Here is a 19,528-nt window from a genome sequence, read left to right on the forward strand (position 1 = left end):
TCCAGATAGTGACTGTAGCCAGGAAATTAAAAGACGCTTGCTCCTTGGGAAAAACAGTTATGACCAACCTGCTTTATTAAAAAGCAGAGACATTACTATGCCAACAAAGTTTCGTCTAGTCAAAGTTATAGTTTTTCCAGTAGTCATGTATGGATGTGGGAGTTGGATTATAAAGAAAGCTAAGAGCCGAAGAACTGAGGGTTTTGAACTGGTGTTGGAGAAAACTCTTGAGAGTCCCTTGGACTGCAAGGAGATCCAACCAGTCCATTCTGAAGGAGATCAGTCCTGAATATTCATTGGAAGGACTGATGCTGAGGCAGAAACTCCAATACATTGGCTACCTGTTGCGAAGAGCTGGCTCATTAGGAAAGACCGTGATGCTGGGAAAGATTGAAGGCAGGAGGAGAAAGGGGACGACAGAGGATGAGATGGTTGGATGGCATCACCAACTCAATGGACATGAGTTTGGATAAACTCTGGGAGTTGATGATGGACAGGGAGGCCTGGTGTGCTGCGGTCGATGGGGTCGCAGAGTCGGACACCACTGAGCGACTGACCAGAACCGTCCTCCGCCCAGAACTACATTTTCCAGCAGGCCTTCCGCGGCTCCGGCTCCCGTGGGGCGCGAGGCGCATGCGCCGAGTGCGGCTCCGCCTTGGTCCCGAAGCCGCTCCTCCCTCCGAACAGGTTTCGCGTCGCCGCCGAGAGCCGGCGGATCTCGGCGCTGCGGCGGCGGTTCTCGGGGAGCTGCCTCTGGCGAACTCGAGCGGGCTCAGCTGTGCCTTAGCTCCGGTCAGGGCCATGATCCGCCAGGAGCTCTCCACATCCTACCAAGAGGTACGCGCACGGCAGTGGCGGGGAGGGCGCCACAGCACAGTTTGCCGCGAGGCGAAGCGGGTCTCGAGGGTCCGGGCGTCTTCTGGGGTGCCCGGGGTGGGGGGCTTCCGGGTGGGCAGAGCGCGCCGCCGAGGAGCGGTCGGGGGAGGGGTCCCTCGGCGTGCTGAGCTGCGGCGGAGCAGGAAGGAAGCGGGGCGCGGAGCCTCCTCCGGACGCGGCCGTGGCTGGGCCGAAGGATGGAGCCCCGGGGCCCCGGAGCCGCGACCCGTAACCAGCCGGTGACTGATTAAAAGCCTCGTCCGGACCCGGGCGGCAGCGCGGCCCGCCGGGCAGCACTCCGGGTCGCCTCGAGGACCGTGGGGTTCTTTGCAACAAGTGGAAGAACCCACGCCCTTCTTTCTCCCCGGCCGGAGTAGAGGCTCGCTGGGCGGCAGCTCACTTCCATGCCCAGGGCCTCGTGGCCCCTCAGCTGCTAGCGGTAGCGATCATCACAGCCCGTTCGGATGGCCAGCAGGCTTTGAAAATGTGCTTTCTCCCACAGAGCTGCTTCTCGCTCCGCTCCGTTTCTCTCTCCTGTCTCACCTCCTCCCACGACTGTAACTCTCACTTTCCAGTTCTTTGTCTTTTCTTGCCTGTCCTGAGCTACCGACGAGCGGTTCCATCTCTTCCCCCAGACCAGCTTCTCCTGACTCCAGCTCTCCTGTTCCTCCTCGAGGGTCCCAAACCCTGGTCATCTCCGGTGCTCTCCCCTCCCCTGTGCCCCTCACCGTGCCCCCCCTCCCTTGGCAAGTTCAGGCAGCTTACATCTTCCATCCTCAGGTTTGAGTCCCTGATTCTGCCCTGATCACTTCTCCCTGTTTGGTGTCTCCCATACTGTGCACATTTGCTCAGGGTCCTACCTTAATCCTGGGCTTCCCTTGTGGCTCAGCTGGTAAAGAATCTGCCTGCAGTGTGGGAGACCTGGGTTCCATCCGTGGGTTGGGAAGATGCCCTGGAGGAGGGAATGACTACCCACTCCAGTATTCTGGCCTGGAGAATTCCATGGACTGTATGGTCCATGTGGTCGCAGAGAGTCAGATACAACTGGGCGGCTTTCACTTCACTACCCTGATTCCAGAGCATCCCTTTATACGTACACCTGAAGCTGCCACTGGTCTGCCCAGAACGGTCCAGACTTCTTCACAAGCTCTGACAGCCCTGCAGCCCTATCCTGTCATCATCTGCTCACCCGCCTAGGTTCTGACCACACTGGAAACTCACCATTTCAAAATGTGCTCCTGCTATGCTTGTGCTCACACTGCTGCTTCAGGTCCTTTGGTTAAAATTCCCTTATTTTACAAGGAGGGATCTCAGATCTCACGTATTCCATGCAGTCTGACTTTCCAGAGTAGTCTGAAGTTTCTGTCAGTCCCTCTCATGTGAGCTGCTGCTGCCTTGAGCAATACTGATCAATACTCATGTACATTTCACCCTTTGTAAATGATACTGTGTGGAGTCGGTAAAGCAGATGGCTTCGCCCTATAGTAAAAAGGGAAGTCAAGTTGAAAACAGATGATATATTTGCCTGAGGTTTGCCATTTTTTAATGCAGGATCTGAGCTAGAATCTGACTTTGGGACAAATTTCTGTGTTTCTCCTACCATTTCCTTTATCCCAGAGGAGCCTGTTGGATTTTAGCCAGTGCCTGGGATTTTGTGGCCCCTAGATTCTGTACCCAAGACAGTAGAGGAATCCTGGGGAATGAGCTGTGACTTTTCCTGACTGCAAGTTTTCAGGTTTATAGGGAATAGAGCATAATGGATAAATACTACGACTTTAAAATTTTTTGATTTATTTATTTTTGGCTCTGCCGGGTTGTGGATGCGCGGGCTTTCGCTAGTTGCGGTGAGTGGGGGCTACTGCTCGTTGCGGTGCACAGGCTTCTCATGCTGGGGCTTCTCTTGCTGCTGGGCACAGGCTGTAGGCCGTGAAGGTGCCTTAGTTGTGGCTCCTGCGCTCTAGAGCACAGGCTCAGCACCTGTGCACGGGCTTAGTTGTTCTTGGCCTGTGGAATCTTCTCCAACCAGGGGTCGTACCCGTGCATTGGCAGATATATACTTCACCACTGAGCCACCAGGGAATCCCCAAATGCTAGGACTTTTAAGTCAAAAAGCCCAAGTTCCTATCCTTGCCTCACCTCTTGCCATTTGTGTGGCTTTTGTCAAGTCACTTCTCTGAGCCTCCAGTTCATCTGTAAAATGAAGCTAATGTAGTCCTTATCTCATGGGGCTGTGAGGATTAGCTGAGTTGGTATGTAGGGTGCTTAGCTCAGTGCCTGGCAGTAGTGGCCCCTCAGTGAGTGCTAGTTCTTGTTAACAGGGTGTGGGCAGCTCCTGCTTCTGGGAAGCACTGGGGTCCTGGTTTACAGGACCCTGTCCCTCATCTGCGCATAAACTCTATCGTCCTCTTCTCAAGCAGGGCTCCTAACACGTTTGCTAAAACATAGGCAGTTATCCTGCTTGCAGGGTCAAGGCCAAGGGTGGATTCAGTTTCTGTTTCCCCATGGTGGGAGATACTGGAAGGACCCCTCCCCTTGCCTTCCTCAGTGGCCCATTCTGAAGGTCCTGTCTCTCACCTTCAGAAGACTGCGGCCTCCTGACTCTTTCTTGCAGGCGTCATGCTGGAGAACTTGGCCAGGGCCGGGCAAGGAGGTGGGTTTATTATGGCTTCAGGTAGTCAGGAGGGGAGCTGGGTTAGGACCCTGTTAGGGTTATAGGCTGAACCTGTGTGAAGCTTGGATCCGAGAGTGCTGGGCCTTTCCAGGACTTGTACCTCCCTTTCCCTTTGGCCAGCGAGAGCCCTGGGGCCCTCTTGGTCTGTGTTCCCACTGGGGTCCTGGCTCTTGTGGTATGTTCTTTAAGCTCCTAGCCCTCTTTCACGTGTTGGTTTTCCTTTTCTTTTGGGCTTGGAAGACTTTAAACTAGAAGTTTTCCCTGATTCTAAAAGGTCAGGCGTGGAGGAGGAGATGGAAGAGTATTAGGTACATAGAAGCTTTATTTTAGCTCAAGGCTCCTAGAAATGAATTTTTAATGAAAATGTCTTGAGGGACTTTCCTGGTGGTCCAGAGTTTAAGAATCCACGTGCCAATGCAGGAGACACAGGTTCAGTCCTTGGTCTGGGAGGATCTCACATGCCAGGAAGCAGCTAAGCCCACGCACGGCAAGTACTGAGCCAGCGCGCCTGGAGCCTGTGATCTGGAACAAGCAAAGCCACCGCGATGAGGAGCCCCCACTTGTTTCAACTAGAGAAAAAGCCTGAGCAGCAGTGAAGTCCCAGCACAGCCAGAAATAAGTAAAATTATTTTTGAAAAAATGAGAAAAATATTAAAAAAGCAGAAAAAATCTTGAGACCTTGAGTGTTGACACTGGGAACCTAAGAAAATACTGGGAAAATCTATCCCTGCCCCCACCCTTCCAATCCAGGGGACTGCTGGCTGCCACCTGGAGTGAGACACTCTGGTCCTGGTGTTTCTTGCTCTTCTTAATACTGTGGAGCCTTGTTGGTTACCACTGTTCATTGTCCCCATTTGACAGGTGAGAACACTGAGGAAGTGAGGTGGAGGTTGCCTGCTATTAGGCTGCTAATTAGCACCTGTCTCTGGGGTGGCCTGCCCTCCCCACTTTGTTCTGCATTTGCAGCCTGAGTTGGTGGACTTTAGCTCTGATGCCAACTTCACTGTTCCATCGTCTGCCTGAGCAGACGCTAAGCTTGCATTTCCTCCTCTTCCGGAAAGTGACTAAGAGCGTGGGTTTTGGAACTAGACTAACTTGGATTTGGCTCCTGTCTCTGTGGCCATGGAAAGTCTTGTGAGTTGAATTGTGTTTCCTGAAAAGATACATCGACATCCTCACCCCCAGCACCTCAGAGAGTGACCTTATTTGGAAAGAGGGTTATTGCAGATGTACTTAGTTAAGACGAGGTTGTACTGGAGGAGAATGGCCCTTCATCAGCCTGCTCGGTGTTCTTATTAGAAGCATGACCGTGTGGAGACACAGACTCCATGTAAAGGTAGAGACGGCCTGGAGAGCGGGTGCACCTAAAAGCCAGGAAGCACGCGGAGTTGCTGGCATCACCTGGAGCTGGAAGAGAGGCATGGGAGAGGTTCTCCACCTCAGCCTTCAGAAGGAACCAGCCCTGCGACCACCTTGACTTCAGCTTGCTAGCCTCCATAACTATGAGGGGATAAATTAATTCCTGTTGTTTTCAGCCAGCTAGTTTGTGGTACTTTGCTGTGGTAGCCCTGGAAGACTAACATATAAGAAGTTATTTGAAATTCCTGAACTTCATTGTGTTCATCTGTAGAGCTGGTATAACATACCCTGCATCATGGGCTTCCCCGGTGGTGTTAGTGGTAAAGAACCCACCTGCCCGATCAGGAGACGTAAAGAGACATGGTTCTATTCCTGGGTATGCAGGAGACATAAAGAGACATGGTTCGATCTTTGGGATGGGAAGGTCCCCTAGCGGAGGGCCTGGCAACCTACTGCAGTATTCTTGCCTGGAAAATCCCATGGACAGAGGAGCTCGTCCGTGGGGTTGCAGAGAGTCAGATAGGACTGAAGCGACTTCACGTGCATGCATGCACATAGCCTGCAATGTATGATTTTTTTTTTTTGATAAGTGAGAAGCAGCCTCTGCTTTCTTGTTTTAGTCTAGAAAGGCAAAGCTGATGTAGCTGACTTCTTTGTGCTCTTTGTTCCTCCTTTTAGCTGAGTGAGGAGTTGGATCAGGTGGTTGAGAACTCAGAGCAAGCGGACGAGCGGGACAAGGAGACGGTCAAGGTCCAGGGTCCAGGAATCTTACCAGGTGAGTGGACTCAGCGCTGGGGGTGGACGTGCCTGGTGCTGAGCCATTGCTGCAGCTGCAGGCCCCAGTCCAGCCAGACACCTGTGTCAGAGGGGTGGTCCTGCCTGGTGTTGGATCTCCAGTATCACCGTCATTTTGCAGCCATGCATATTGGATACAATGGCAGGGACTTTGGGTCTTTGCTTTTCTGTTTCTTTTTCCCTGGGAAGCTGTCGGCAGTTGAGCCTCTGATACCTGGGTCACTTCCCAGGGCCCTCTGGGAGATTATCTGGTAGGCTCATGTCTCTGACAAGAGGCCTCTTCAGTTTCGTTGCCCAGCTAGCTGGTCTCATCAGTAAGGTGGCATCCTGCAGAGCCTGGCAGTGACAACCTCTGGTACCTCCACCACCTCTTCCTCCTGCCTACGCTCTGCTCCCTTAGCTTCCATAACATGACCCTGTGCTTCTCAGACCACTCCTTGCAGCCTCTTTTGCAGTCACCCTCCCGCTCTTGGGTGTTAAATATTCGTCAGAGGCCTCCTTCTCGCAGTCTCTGGTGGGTGGCCTCGCCCAGGCCCCCTCCCCTGCCTCAGTCACTGTTTGCACACACGTGTCTGCTGTGGTTTTATCTCTGGCCTAGAGGTACCTTTTTACATATGCTGTGTACCCTGATTCCCAGGAGATGGCTCTGCCGAGATGTCCCAAAGTTCCCCCGAACTCCACATGTCCAAAATTGACCTCATGGTTTTCCCACTGCCAGCTTGACCCTCTCCCAGTGTTTCCTGTTTCCAGGAACAATGCCATCACCACCCAGTTGGACCTGAGAGTCATTCTTTTTTCCTTCCTTCCCCGCTTCCCCGCTTTCACTGCCCCTTGACCCTACTGACGTTTTTCTTCAGGCCTCGCTCCGGGCTTTTTGGTTGTTTTATTCCTCTGCCTGGAGTTCTCTTCTGTCTGTCATTTAGTTAATGCATAATCATCTTTCAGCTGTCAGCTCACTCTTTTTTTTTCCTGCAAAGCCTTGTCTGACTGCCTGGCTAGATCACATCCACTGTGACTGGTAACCTCTGCGTCTCTGGGCTTGGAACTGTGGCTGATGGAATGGTGTAGGAGTTTGCCTGACTGTTGGGTTAATGTCTGTGTAGTCTACTAGACTATAAACCCCACCAAGGTGGAGACCAGTCCCTTTTGCTTCCCCATTCAGCTCTGGCCGTGCAATAAGGATTTGTCGAATGAATGCCTGAGTGAGTGAGTGAGTGGAGTCCTGCCTGACTCCAGCTTCTTGGGTGGATTGAGGGGGGTGGGGCTCTGCTCCTCTGGATTCCCATATTTGGAGGGGAGGGGATGGGATTGGAAATTCTGTGATTGTGCCTAATCCTTAGAGAAGACTTTGTAGAAGGAAAGAGGCAGGAAGGGTGGCTAACATTTACTGCTTCCCCTGGGCCAGGCTCTGTCATCCCCATGGCCCATCTAATTCTCATGACAGCCCTGTGAGGCGGTCATCCTCTTGATTCCACTTGAGGCCCTAAGGCTCAGGGAGATTAAGTGCATTGTGGGAGAATCTTGACGCTGGCCTGCAGACTGACTGCATCAGGTGCTGTCTGACTCCAGATGCTTTCTACTGCACCTGTGATTTAAAAAAAAATAACTTATGAATCCTTCTGTTAAAGTCCAGTGTGCTAAAGCTTGTAGCAGGACTGCCCCGACTCTGACTCTGGACATTGCCTCCGAGGGAGACAATGCCCTAAGGTCCTAGGGAGAAGGTTTTGAAAGCCTTGTGTATTAGTTTCTATCTTTTCTGTAACAAATTACCACAAACATAGTGACTTAAAACAGCTTAGTTTTGAGTTTATCTGACAGTCCTGGAGGTCAGAAGTCCAAAATGAGTCTCCCTAGGCTAAAGTTAAGGTGTCAGCAGGCCGCAATGCCTTTCTGGAGGCTCCAGAGAAGAATCTGTTTCAGTGCCTTTTCCAGCATCTCAGGGCTGCCTGCCTTTCTCAGCTCATGTCCCTTCTTCCACCTTCAGGTCTTTCTCAGATTTGCTCGTTCTGACACTGACTTCTGCCTCCCTCTTCCATGTTTAAAGGGCCCTTGTGATTATACTGGGCTCATCCAGGTAATACAGAATCATTTCCCTGTTGTTGTTTTTTTAATTAGTTATCTGTGCGTTTTTTGGTTGTGCTGGGTGTTTGTTGCTGCGTGTGGACTTTGTCTAGTTGTGGCGAGTAGGGGCTACTGTTCACTGCACTGACAGGCTGACGCTGCGGCTTCTCTCGTGTTTGAGCATGGGCTCTAGGTGCATGAGCTTTCGTAGTTGGCGGCTTGCAGAGCCCAGAGCACATGGGCTTCAGTAGTTGTGGCGCACAGGCTCAGTTGCCCCAAGGCATGTGGGTTCTTCCTGGACCAGGGATTGAACCCATGTCCCCTGCATCGGCAGGTGGACTCTTAGCCACTGAATGGAAAGTCCCTTTTCCCCGTTTTAAGGTCAGATAATCAGCAACTATAATCGCATCTTTGCCCTGTAACTTGCCGTAATTATAGGTTCCGAGCTTGAGGACGTGGACACCTGTGGTGGGTCATTATTTTGCCTGCTGCACCCTGCACGGCCCTCTTGCCCCGAGGCTGAAGAGGATGGATGGAGGCAGCAGGAAGAGGATGGAGGCCAGACTTGGAAGGCGAAATTTCCTGTTGTGTTTCCTTTCAGAGATAAATGCCAGGCAAATGAGGACATGGCCATGATGACCTTCAACCTTAGCAGCCTCTCTTTCTGCCTCAGATTCCTGGGGCCTCAAAGCCCGAGATGAGGCAGAGCAGGAAGCCAGCCCCCAGGCAGAGCGGATTTTGGGTAGTTTGTTGGCCAGCAAGAGCCTTCCCTGATTTTGGGAGACTCGGCTGGATGCGTGTCCTGTTTAGACTGTAGACAGCCCGGTGCTCAGAAGTCCCTTCAGCCGGTCTCAGCAGTGACTTTGACGATGTGGGGTATAACTTTCCGAGCCCGTGCTGTAGCCTCTGAGTCCCCTCACGGTAATAAAACTGATGGTACTGATGATAGCAGCCACACCTGCTAGGTGCTTTCCTGTTCCAGGCCTGGGCGGGGCTTTCTGTATAGACTGTACCCCTGCTTTATAATCCTCCTAGCCACGTTCTGAGGGAGATGTTTAGTCCCAGTTGATAGACAAACGGGCACAGAGAAGCACTGTGCTCCGACTGAATGAATGGCAGGACTCCCGATGAACCCGGGCCTGTCTCTCTGAATGTATTCTGACTCTGGCTCAGTTGTTCCTGGATGAGGGGCTTTCTTGTCCCAAACTCCTGCCTGACATCCACCAGAGTCACTCACGGACTCCTTCATCTTTGCACCAAATGCCAAAACCGCAAAGAAGGGGAGTGAGACGTGGCCTGCTTCCAGGAGCTCAGGCCACGTGGAGAGAGAAGGCAGGTTACCCCGAGAAGGACTTAACCCTCCTGCAGAGCCTGCCCTGAACAGCCGAATGGGGTCTGTTTCTCCCTGTCGCCTGCGTTCCTAGCGTTCATTACTCTTCTTTTGTAGCATTTAGCACAGCTGAGAGGGCACGTCTATCGACTGTTTAATTCTTCAGTTGTGTCAACCCCTTGGGCCTGCCCCGGAGTTCTGTGAGGCACGAAGGTCTGTCTCGTCTCTACTCCCGCTGTAATTCCAGTGCTTAGTAGCCTGGCCCTGTCTAGGAGCCCCGTGTATATCAGTGCTCTGGGAGAGGGAGGTGGGGCTTTAGAGCAGGAGAGCACCATATCTAAGCCAACTTGAATGAATGAGTGAACAAAGGCCAAAGAAATGGTAGAGACGGGGCTTCAGGAATGAATGAGCAAGGGCTAGTTGGTGAAGGAAGTGGGATTAATCCAAAGGAAGGGTGATGTATGGGTGGAAAAGAAGGGCTGGCCAGGGAGGAGGGGTGGCATGTGCGAACACATAGAGGTGGGAATGAAAATAGGACATTTCAGAATCAGTGGGAAGCACGGCGGTTGGAACAGAGGGTTGGTGAGAGAAGCAGAGGGAGGTGAGGTAGGAAAGCCAGGCTGGGCCAGACTGGGGGTGCGGTTTCAGCATTGGCGGTTTGGCCTTTCTCTAGAGAGCAGCAGTATTTAAAGGAATTAGAACAGAACAGTAAGGAATGAAGTGGGCATTTAAGGAAGGTGAGTGTGGCAGGGTGTGGGGCTGGATTAAGCTGAAGCAATCCAACTGGAAAATTCTGAAAGAGATGGGAATACCAGACCACATTACCTGCCTCCTGAGAAATCTATATGCAGGTCAAGAAGCAACAGTTAGAACTGGACATGGAACAACAGACTGGCTCAAAATTGGGGAAGGAGTCCATCAAGGCTATATATTTTCACCCTCCTTATTTAACTTATATGCAGAGTATATCATGCAAAATGCTGGGCTGCCTGAAGCACAGCTGGAATCAAGATTGCTGGGAAAAATATCAGTAACCTCAGATATGCAGATGGCACCACCCTTATGGCGGAAAGTGAAGAGGAACTAAAGAGCCTTTTGATGAAAGTGAAAGAGGAGAGTGAAAAAGTTGGCTTAAAACTCAACATTCAGAAAATGAGGATCATGGCATCTGGTCCCATCACTTCATGGCAAATAGATGGGGAAACAATGGAAACAGTGAGAGACTTTATTTTGGGGGCTCCAAAATCACTGCAGATGATGACTGTAGCCATGAAATTAAAAGACGCTTGCTTCTTGGAAGAAAAGTTATGACCAACCTAGACAGCATATTAAAAAGCAAGACATTACTTTGCCAACAAAGGTCCATCTAGTCAAAGCTATGGTTTTTCCTGTGGTCATGTATGGATGTGAGAGTTGGACTATAAAGAAAGGTGAGTGCCAAAGAATTGATGCTTTTGAACTGTGGTGTTGAAGAAGACTCTTAAGAATCACTTGGGCCTCAAGGATATCAAACCAGTCAATCCTAAAGGAAATCAGTCCTTGAATTTTCATTGGAAAGACTGATGCTGAAGCTGAAACTCCAATACTTTGGCCACCTGATGGGAAGGACTGACTCCTTGGAAAAGAGGCTGATGCTGGGAAAGATTGAAGGCAGGAGGAGAAGGGGATGACAGAGGGAGAGATGATTGGATGGCATCACTGACTCAATGGACATGAGTTTGAGCAAGCTGAGGGAGTTGATGATGGATAGGGAAGCCTGGTGTGCTGCAGTTCATGGGGTCAGACTTGACTGAGCAACTGAACTGAACTGAAGGCAACTGTGCCATGTCAGAGGCAGGAGGCTGATATGATAGCCTGTTTTGATGTGGGGGAGAGGGAGAAGGAAGAATCAAAGAAGATTCTGAGGTTTGAAGCCAAGTGGCTGGATGAGAAGACAAGCTTCAGTGGGTGTGGTGTCTGGGTGGAGTTGGCCCAGAGGCAGTGAGGATTGACAGGAGAGAGTTGAGGACTGGACCCATAGCAGGAGGTTTAGGGGCCTGGAAGAGAGCCAGGGACACAGAATGTGGAATAAGCAGGGAAGGGCCATGAGCTTGGGAAGCGTCCTCATTTGGAGGCCAGAAGAGGAGGTGGGCTGGAGCTCTGGGTAGCAAGACAGGAAGACAGTACAGAGCAGCCGAGGTTCGAGTTAAGCACCTGGCGTTCAGGATTGTATTCCCAGTGTTACTCTCTGAGGGAAGCAATTTGATGCCATAATGTGGTTAAAGCCTCAGTCTGTTCATTTCCTCTCTATCAGGGGAAGCACAACTGCTTATTATTCTTTTCAAAGGAAAAGATGAGACCGGACATGCTAATTGAATAAGCAGTTTATTGTATTAGGGATGTAATCAAATTGAGAACATTTGGTTAGTTAGTTCTCCACGGAAACAACTGTATATTAATAGAACAGACAAAGATAAGCAACCAAAGAAAAAGTAAATTGAACCTCATTAAAATGAAAAACTTGCACACCAAAGGATATTATCACGAAAGTGAAAAGATAGCCCACAGGATGGGAGAAATTTTCAAATCATATATTTGATAAAGGACTTGTATTTAGCAATTATAAAGAACTCTTATAACTCAGTAATAAAAGACAACCCAGTTAAAAGTGGACAAAGAATGTGAATAATGTTTCTCTAAAGAAGGTATACAAATGACAGATAAACACATGAATAGGTTCTCAACATTGTTAGTCTTTAGGGAAATGCAAATCTAAACCACAATGAGGTGTAATTTCATACCTACCGGGATGACTACAATCAAAAAGATGATGATAAGCAAGTTTTGGTGAGGATGTAGAGAAATTAGAAACCCCAGATGTTGCTGATGAAAATGTATTAATAAAATGGTACAGCTACTGTGGAAAATAGTCTGGCAGTTCCTCAAAAGGTTTAAATATAGAGTTACCATATGACCCAGTGGTTCCACTCTTAGTTATATATCCAAGGGAAATGAAAACTGTTATGTCCACACAAAAACTTGTAATGAATGCTTATAGCAGGATCGTAATAGACAAAAAGTAGAAACCACACGAATGTCCATACACTGATGAGTGGATAAATGCTGTGTTCACGCAATGGAATATTATTGTGCAATAAATAGGAATGAAGGACGGATACATGTTACAACATGGATGAATCTTCAAAACATTGTCACGTGAAAGAAGTCAGACACAAAAGGTCACATACAGTATGACTCCATTTATGAGACTTGCCTGGAATAGGTAAGTCCATAGCAACGGAAAGTAGACCGTTGGTTGCCAGGGACTAAGATAAAGATGGAGTGACTGCTAATGGGTATAGAGTTTCTTTTTGGGTAATGACAATGTTCTGTAATTAGATAGTGGTTGTGACTGTACACTTTGTGAATATTTTAAAAACTACTATATTCACTTTATAAAGGTCTGTTTTATGGAATATAAATTATATCTCAAAAAAAAACAAAATGAAATTAAAACAAGAAACCCATCACATCACTAAAAAGAAGAAAAGGATAAACAAAGAATTCATTTCTTCTTCTCAATCTGAATGCATCTTAGCCCAGTGCTGTCTGCAAGGTAGAGTTTTGCAGAGTTATGGTAGTCAGCCAGTTTCCTTTCCTGTGAATAAAGGTCTCAGCGATGTTTTCAGAAGTTGAGTTGCTCATCACACATCTTCTTAATGGACTGACTTACCAGTACATTCTGGGGCACGTTTGGTTTTTGAAACAGTTCTGTTATGGGTTTTACAAAACTCATAAATTAATTTTCTCAAGAAAGTCTCGTACATTCTTTTTGTCTTTCTCATACTGTGAGTTTGCGTATATATGAAGGATGCATGGGCTCCCCAGGTGGTGCTAGTGGTAAGAACCCACCTGCCAGTGCAGGAGACCTAAGAGGCATGGGTTCAATCCCTGGGTCAGGAAGATCCCATGGAGGAGGGCATGGCAACCCACTCCAGTACTCTTGCCTGGAGAATCCAGGCAAGAGGAGCCAGACAGGCTACAGTCCATAGCATCACAGAGTTGGGCATGACTGAAGTGACTTACCACAGGCACACATACTTTTGAAAAGCATTCATCCAATTTGCCACAGAATAGCCAGTGTTTGGTTTTTCTGACTGAAGAGTACATGGGACATTTTATCAAATATCTAGCACCTTTTTAAAATAATGGTAAAATGTAACAGTGTCTACTTCTAGCATTCAGTGAGTTCAGTCACTCAGTTGTGTCCGACTCTTTGCAATCCCATGGACTGGAGCACACCAAGCTTCCTTGTCCATCACCGACTCCCAGAGCTTGCTCAGGCTCTTGTCCATTGAGTCGGTGATGCCATCCAACCACCTCATTCTCTGTTGTCCCCTTCACGTGCCTTCAATCTTTCCCAGCATCAGGCTCTTTTCTAATGAGTCAGCTCTTCGCATCAGGTGGCCTAAGTATTGGAGCTTCAGCATCAGTCCTTCCAATGAATATTCAGAACTGATCTCCTTTAGGATGGACTGATGTGATCTCCTCGCAGTCCAAGGGACTCTCAAGAGTCTTCTCCAAGACCACAGTTCGAAAGCATCAATTCTTTGGCACTCAGCTTTCTTTATGGTCCAACTCTCATATCCATGAAAATAGCTTTGACTATGCGGACCTTTGCTGGCAAAGTAATGTCTCTGCTTTTTAATATGCTGTCTAGATGGGTCATAACTTTTCTTCCAAGGAGCAAGCGTCTTTTAATTTCATGGCTGCAGTCACCATCTGCGGTGATTTGGAGCCCAAGAAAATAGTCTGTCACTGTTTCCATTGTTTCCCCATCTGTTTGCCATGAAGTGATGAGATTGGACGCTACCATCTTAGTTTTTTGAATATTGAGTTTTAAGCCAGCTTTTTCACTCTTCTCTTTCACTTTCATCAAGAATGACAATCACTTTCACTTTATCACTTTCATCAGGATGAACTTTAGTTCCTCTTCGCTTTCTGCCATAAGGGTGGTGTTATCTGTATATCTGAGGTTGTTATTTTTCCTGGCAATCTTGATTCCAGCTTGTGCTTCATCCAGCCTGGCATTTTGTATGAAATACTCTGCATATAAGTTAAATAAGCAGAGTGACAGTATACAGCCTTGACGTACTCCTTTCCCAGTTTGGAACCAGTCCTTTGTTCCATGTCTGGTTCTAACTGTTGCTTCCTGACCGGCATACAGATTTCTCAGGAGGCATTGGAGTGTCACACATAGCATGTGTGGATGATAAACAGTTCCATGGTTTTTTATTTACATTACATGCCAATCTGTAGATCAATGAAAGCCCTGTAAAGAAGTTAAATTTGGAGTCTAGGAGTCAGTATTCCAGGACCCTCATCCGATGTCCATTGATGACTGCGGGGCCAGGATCGCTGCACAAAGTATGGAGTTGGACCAGATGGCCTTTTAGGTCCCTAACAACTCTTAGAAGATTCTGTTCAGATGTTATTATGCACCAATTCAGTCATTCAGAGTTCCTTCCCTCTCATCTTGTGATCTTAGGATATAGCACCCTGATTGCCTGTTGCCACCGCAGTTATGAGCCACTCAGACAGTGAGTGTGCTTTTAGCTGCCTTGTTCTGAAGTGAACCTGTGGTCCCACATGGACCGTAGGGGCTGGGGGTGCCTTCCAAGCAAAACGGCTGCGGGCAGGCCCCTGTGCACAGACCACCGTACTTCCGGTGACCGATCAGGGACCAGCACCTGAGCGAAAGGAAGCCATCTGCAGTTGAGTGTGAAGAAGGGCCGTGTCTGTGACATGCCCAATGGGGAACCCTTTCCTATACACGATACTCTTCAGGAGAAGGTCTGGATGCGAGCCTGAGAGAAAGACTTTTGAGAGTAAAATGGAGCAGAGTTACGAGAGAGGCATGGCGAGAAGGCAGGTTGCAAAGCTGTGAGGGAGGAGAACTGACACAGTCCCTCGTAACAGGAAGCAGCAGCAGTAGACTCAGAGGCAACAGAAGTTGAGAGCAGGAGTTGCCTTAATTCCTTTCGGAGAACTGGAGCTGCTCTGTGCCTTGGCTTCACTCTCAGCTACCCAAGGGGTTTCCTTGGGGCTTCCTGCTTCCTCTTAAAACATCCATTGGCTAGAGTAACCTGCTCTTCACGACCTGAAGGAACCACACAAACCCTTCTGCGAATTGGCATTCTTGTAAAGGAAGAATTTTTTAAACTTTTTGCCATTAATAGTAAGGCACATCAATTGGTTTCTAGTTCTGTTTGCCTGAAATGTACTGACCAGTTGAGAGGTAGCTAAGTTGGCATTGCACAACTTAATTCATCTGTTTTTTGGGCTGTTCATCCATTTAACAGACATGAAAACAATACATGCCTATTATGTGAAACACTGTATTCTGTCCCACCTCCATTTTATCTTCTTGTATTTTTTCTCATTAATTATTATGAGATAGTTGTTTCATGGTCTTCATCTTTGTTATCTTCATCGCTGAGGGCTTCATTTTTTGAGGGGTAGAGGGTACATTCTCTCTCTCCAGTGACAGTAATTCATGGGGCAGGTACTCTGTCAGGCATTTGAAGCAAATTTGTCATTTGCTTCTCAGAAATGCTAGAAAACTGAAATGATTTCCTTTTCACAGGCAGCAGGTGAGCCCTAGGAGCGCCAGATAGCTTGCTGTGGGCCACAGAGCGGTCATAGTCAGCAGCAGAGCTGGGTTTGCAGCCCATGCTGCTGCTGTGCCTCTGGGCTAGAGAGCTGGTCTTCAGTTCACCAAACACGTGAATAGTGAACAGCAGATGATGCCTTCCTCAGAAGCCTCCTGGGGTTTTAGTCCCAGAGCTAACACAGCCTCCTCCACAAAGCCTCTGCTGACCTCTGCCCTGCTCCCTGACTCCCCTTCATCCCTCTGAGGAAAGGAAATCTCACAGTGTCCACCTGCAGGGCCTTCAGAGTTCTGTTGCGCTTGGAGCACAAACCATCGATCCTTCTTCCCTGGGTCCTCTCTCGGTATCTCCCTGAAGCCCGCAGCACAAAGTGTTGCACGTAAAGCTGGTGCTCGATGTTGGATTGTGGGCGTAGAGTGAATGATTTCCTTCTTTCTGACCAGCTAGGGCCCTTTGTAGTTCTGTGCCCCTCTTGCTTTTGTGCTTTCTAAATAAAAGAAAATGAGATAGTTACAAGCAAATACTCTTGTGTCTTTGTATTTAAAGTCCATCTCTTAATTACGGCATTTGGTTGGGTCTTGGGTTTAATCCAGACTGGTGGTAGTCTCTGCCTTTCCACTGGTATCCAGTCTGTTTACTGCAGGTGCTGGTGCGGTCGCCTGTGGCTCCACCGTTTTATTGTTCTCTGTTTGTCTCATAGGTTTGTTGTTTCTCTGTTGCTTCTTTCCTGAAAGTTAGAAAATTTGCAGTATTGTTGTATAATTTTTGCATTAGATAGCCTTAAGTTTTAAAAATTATATAAGTGGCTTTTTATATTTACCCACATAGTTAACATTTCCAGGGATCTTTATTGCTTCGTATACATCTGGGAGTTGCCATCTAGTGTCATTTCAGAGTTTTCTTTAGCATGCATTCTAGTGCAGATCTATTGGTAATGAATTCTCTCTGCTTTTGTGTTTGAAAATACCTTTATGTCCCCTTCATTTTTAAAGGTTAGTTTGCTGGAATTTAAACATTCTTGAGTTGATGGAATTTTTTTTTCTTTCAATACTTTAAAGATATTCCCTTGTCTTGTAGTAGTGGTGTCAGTTGCTCAGTCGTGTCTGACTTTGCAACCCCGTGGACGCTAGCCCACCAGGCTCCTCTGTCCATGGGATTCTCCAGGCAAGAAGACTGGAGTGGGTTGCCATTCCCTTGTCCAGGGGATCATCCTAGCCTGGGGATCGAACCCGGGTCTCCTGCATTGCAGGCAGATTCTTTACCATCTGAGCTACAGGGAAGCCCCCATTGTCTTTCGGCCTTCATTACTTCTGATTAAACATTAACCTGTTGTTAGATTTAATTTCCTGTATGTAATATGCTCCCCACCCGCCTCCATTTTCTCCTGGGTGCCTTCAAGATTTTTTTTCTCTTTGCATTGGCAGTTTCAGGATGATTTGCCCAGAACTGGTTTATTACTTATCCTGCTTGGCATGTATTGAGCTTCTTGAATCTATAAATTGATATTTTTTTCTCCAGTTTTTGGGAAGTTTGGGCCATTCTTTTTTCAGATATTTTTTGCGATCTATTTTCTCTCTTCAGTTACCTTTTGTTAGACTGCTAGATGTCGTCCCACAGTTATCTAGGCTCTGTTAGATGTTTCTTCAATCTTTCTTTTTTTAGATTGGATGATTTCTGTTCATTTAACTTCAACTACGCTGTTTTTTTGTTGTTTGTTTGTTTGTTTTCTGCCATCTTTTGCTGTTAAAGACTACATAGTGAGTTTTTCATTTTATTTATTTTTCTTTTCAGCTCTAGAATCCCCATTGGTTCTTTTTTTATAGTTTCTATACTTCTCCTCTGTTCATTCCTTATCCATACATTTTCTTTTAAGTCCTTTAGGTGCTGTAAAATTCCTGTCTGTGAATTGCAACATTTGGGGTCATCTTGGTGCTGGTTTGTATGTACTACTTTTTTCCTCAAGTGTGGGTCACATTTTCTTATTTCTTTGCATGTCTAATGAGTTATTTTATTGAACACTAGACATTTTCAGTGACATTATAGAGGTTCTGAATTCTCTTATGATCCTGTGGGAGAAAAAATTTTTTTTTAAGTATAGCTTCCATTTTATTGTCTTTTCAGAGAAACCAATATTTCTTCAGTCTTTAAGGACTTGGATCCTTACATGGGCTTGGGTGGAGGACGTGGGGCAGCACCCGCAGGCCTAAATCAGGGTGGAGGTGTTCGGTCCTTCCAGGCTTCCCGAGAGTGATTCCTGACCACCTTGCTGTGAATCGCACAACTCACGCAGTAAGGTAGTTTCACATACAGCTTGGGAAGCACATGGGCGTCGAAAACACTCGCTTCAGAAATGTCCCTGATGGCTGCGGCCTCTACGATGTTCCGAACGATGAACTTCTTAATGGCTTTCTCCTTGGGCACGCATGGGCACAGTTGGTACAGTGAGTAGGCTGCATGTGGCAGCGGCCCTTTTTGGCACGACCGTTGTTCCTTCTTTTCTTGGTCATCTTGGAAGCACTGAGGTGAGAGAGCCTCTGAAGAATTTTTTTTAGCAAGTAGATAAAATAGCAAGACTCAAGTTCTAATCGCCTGTATTCCTTGCATGAAGAGCAGCTGAACTGTATTCTCAATCTTGCGGTTTCTAGCTGCTGCTTTTTCCTGGCCCTCCTAGGGTCTTCAGTGAGAACTGGAGCATGTTTTGTTTGCAGCTTTGGGAGTTCATTCGCCCATGTAGCTCCCTCCCTTTCAGAGTTTTCCCCTAACTTTCTGGCTGCTTCCCCAGCCTTGGACTTTGTCCACTGTCTCCCTGCACCACACCTTACAGAGACTGTTCAGAGCCCTCAGGCCAAAAGCTGCAAGTTTACAAATCTCACCGGACGCAGTTTATTTTTTTCCAAAGGGGTAGATTCTCTTTTAGTTTCAGCTTGCTTTTGATCATTTTCCAGCGCCTTCAAATAATTTTAAATTATTTCGTCCAAGTTTGTAATTGTGTTCTGTAGAAGGGTGATGTGACCGCGCAGCCTTGTCACTGTTGGAAGCCAGAAGCCAAGCTCGTGCCTTCTGGGGCTTCCATTCCAACCCGGCTTCCTCCTCAGCCTGGTGCTCAGCTGCTGGGGAGGAGACAGGCTTTTCCTCAGGGAGCCCACGGTTTCAGGAGCAGAGACCCTCCAGGAGCACTGTGGGAGTGTCTCAGCTCGGCCTGTCCTCAGCAAGTACCTCAGGCTGGTGGCTGAAGCAACAGAAATGTTTTTCCCGGTTACGGAGGCTGGAAGTTCAGGGCCCCGGCGTCGGCAGGTTTGGAGTCTCCCGAGGCCCCTTTCCTTTGGCTTTCAGTCGGTGCGTTCTCATGTGTGACTTTTTCTCTGAGTGTCTGCACCTTCTTGTCTCTCCCTCTTCAAAGTATGGTTAATTTACCGTGTTTTGTTAGTTTCAAGCATACAGCAAAGTGAATCAGCTATGCATATATGTTCTTTTTCAGAGTCTTTTCCAGTGTAGGTTGTTCCCTGGTGCCAAGTACAGGTCCCTGTGCTATGCAGCAGGGCCTTGCTGTTCACCTAGTTTTTTTACAGTAGTGTGTATATGTTAATCCCACATCCCTGATTTCTCTCTCTCCACACCCCCTCCTGCTCTCTCCTTTGGTATAAATTTGTTTTCTAAGTGTGTGAGTCTATTTCTGTTTTGTGAGTAAGTTCATTTGTATCTTTTTTTTTTTAGATTCCACATATTAATTATGATTGTGTTCCTCTGTCTGACTGATTTCACTTAATATGATCATCTGTGTGTCCA

General features: G+C 47.8%; 1 protein-coding gene and 1 pseudogene across 2 annotated transcripts in view; one reads left to right on the forward strand and one right to left on the reverse strand.

The window, feature by feature from the left end:
- The first annotated feature begins 681 nt into the window (after window positions 1-681).
- Window positions 682-19,528, forward strand: part of PACC1 (proton activated chloride channel 1) — a 32,799-nt gene continuing 13,952 nt past the window's right edge. For both annotated transcript variants that reach the window (XM_027956305.3, XM_042229232.1), the window contains exons 1-2: window positions 682-837; window positions 5,585-5,681. In XM_027956305.3, coding sequence (XP_027812106.1) covers window positions 802-837; window positions 5,585-5,681 — 133 coding nt within the window. In that variant the 5' untranslated portion in view covers window positions 682-801. The remainder of the gene's footprint in view (window positions 838-5,584; window positions 5,682-19,528) is intronic.
- On the reverse strand, window positions 17,830-18,258 carry LOC105607669 (small ribosomal subunit protein eS26-like; annotated as a pseudogene).

The sequence above is a fragment of the Ovis aries genome, chromosome 12, assembly GCF_016772045.2.
Source record: "Ovis aries strain OAR_USU_Benz2616 breed Rambouillet chromosome 12, ARS-UI_Ramb_v3.0, whole genome shotgun sequence".
In the NCBI taxonomy this organism is placed as follows: Eukaryota; Metazoa; Chordata; class Mammalia; order Artiodactyla; family Bovidae; genus Ovis; species Ovis aries.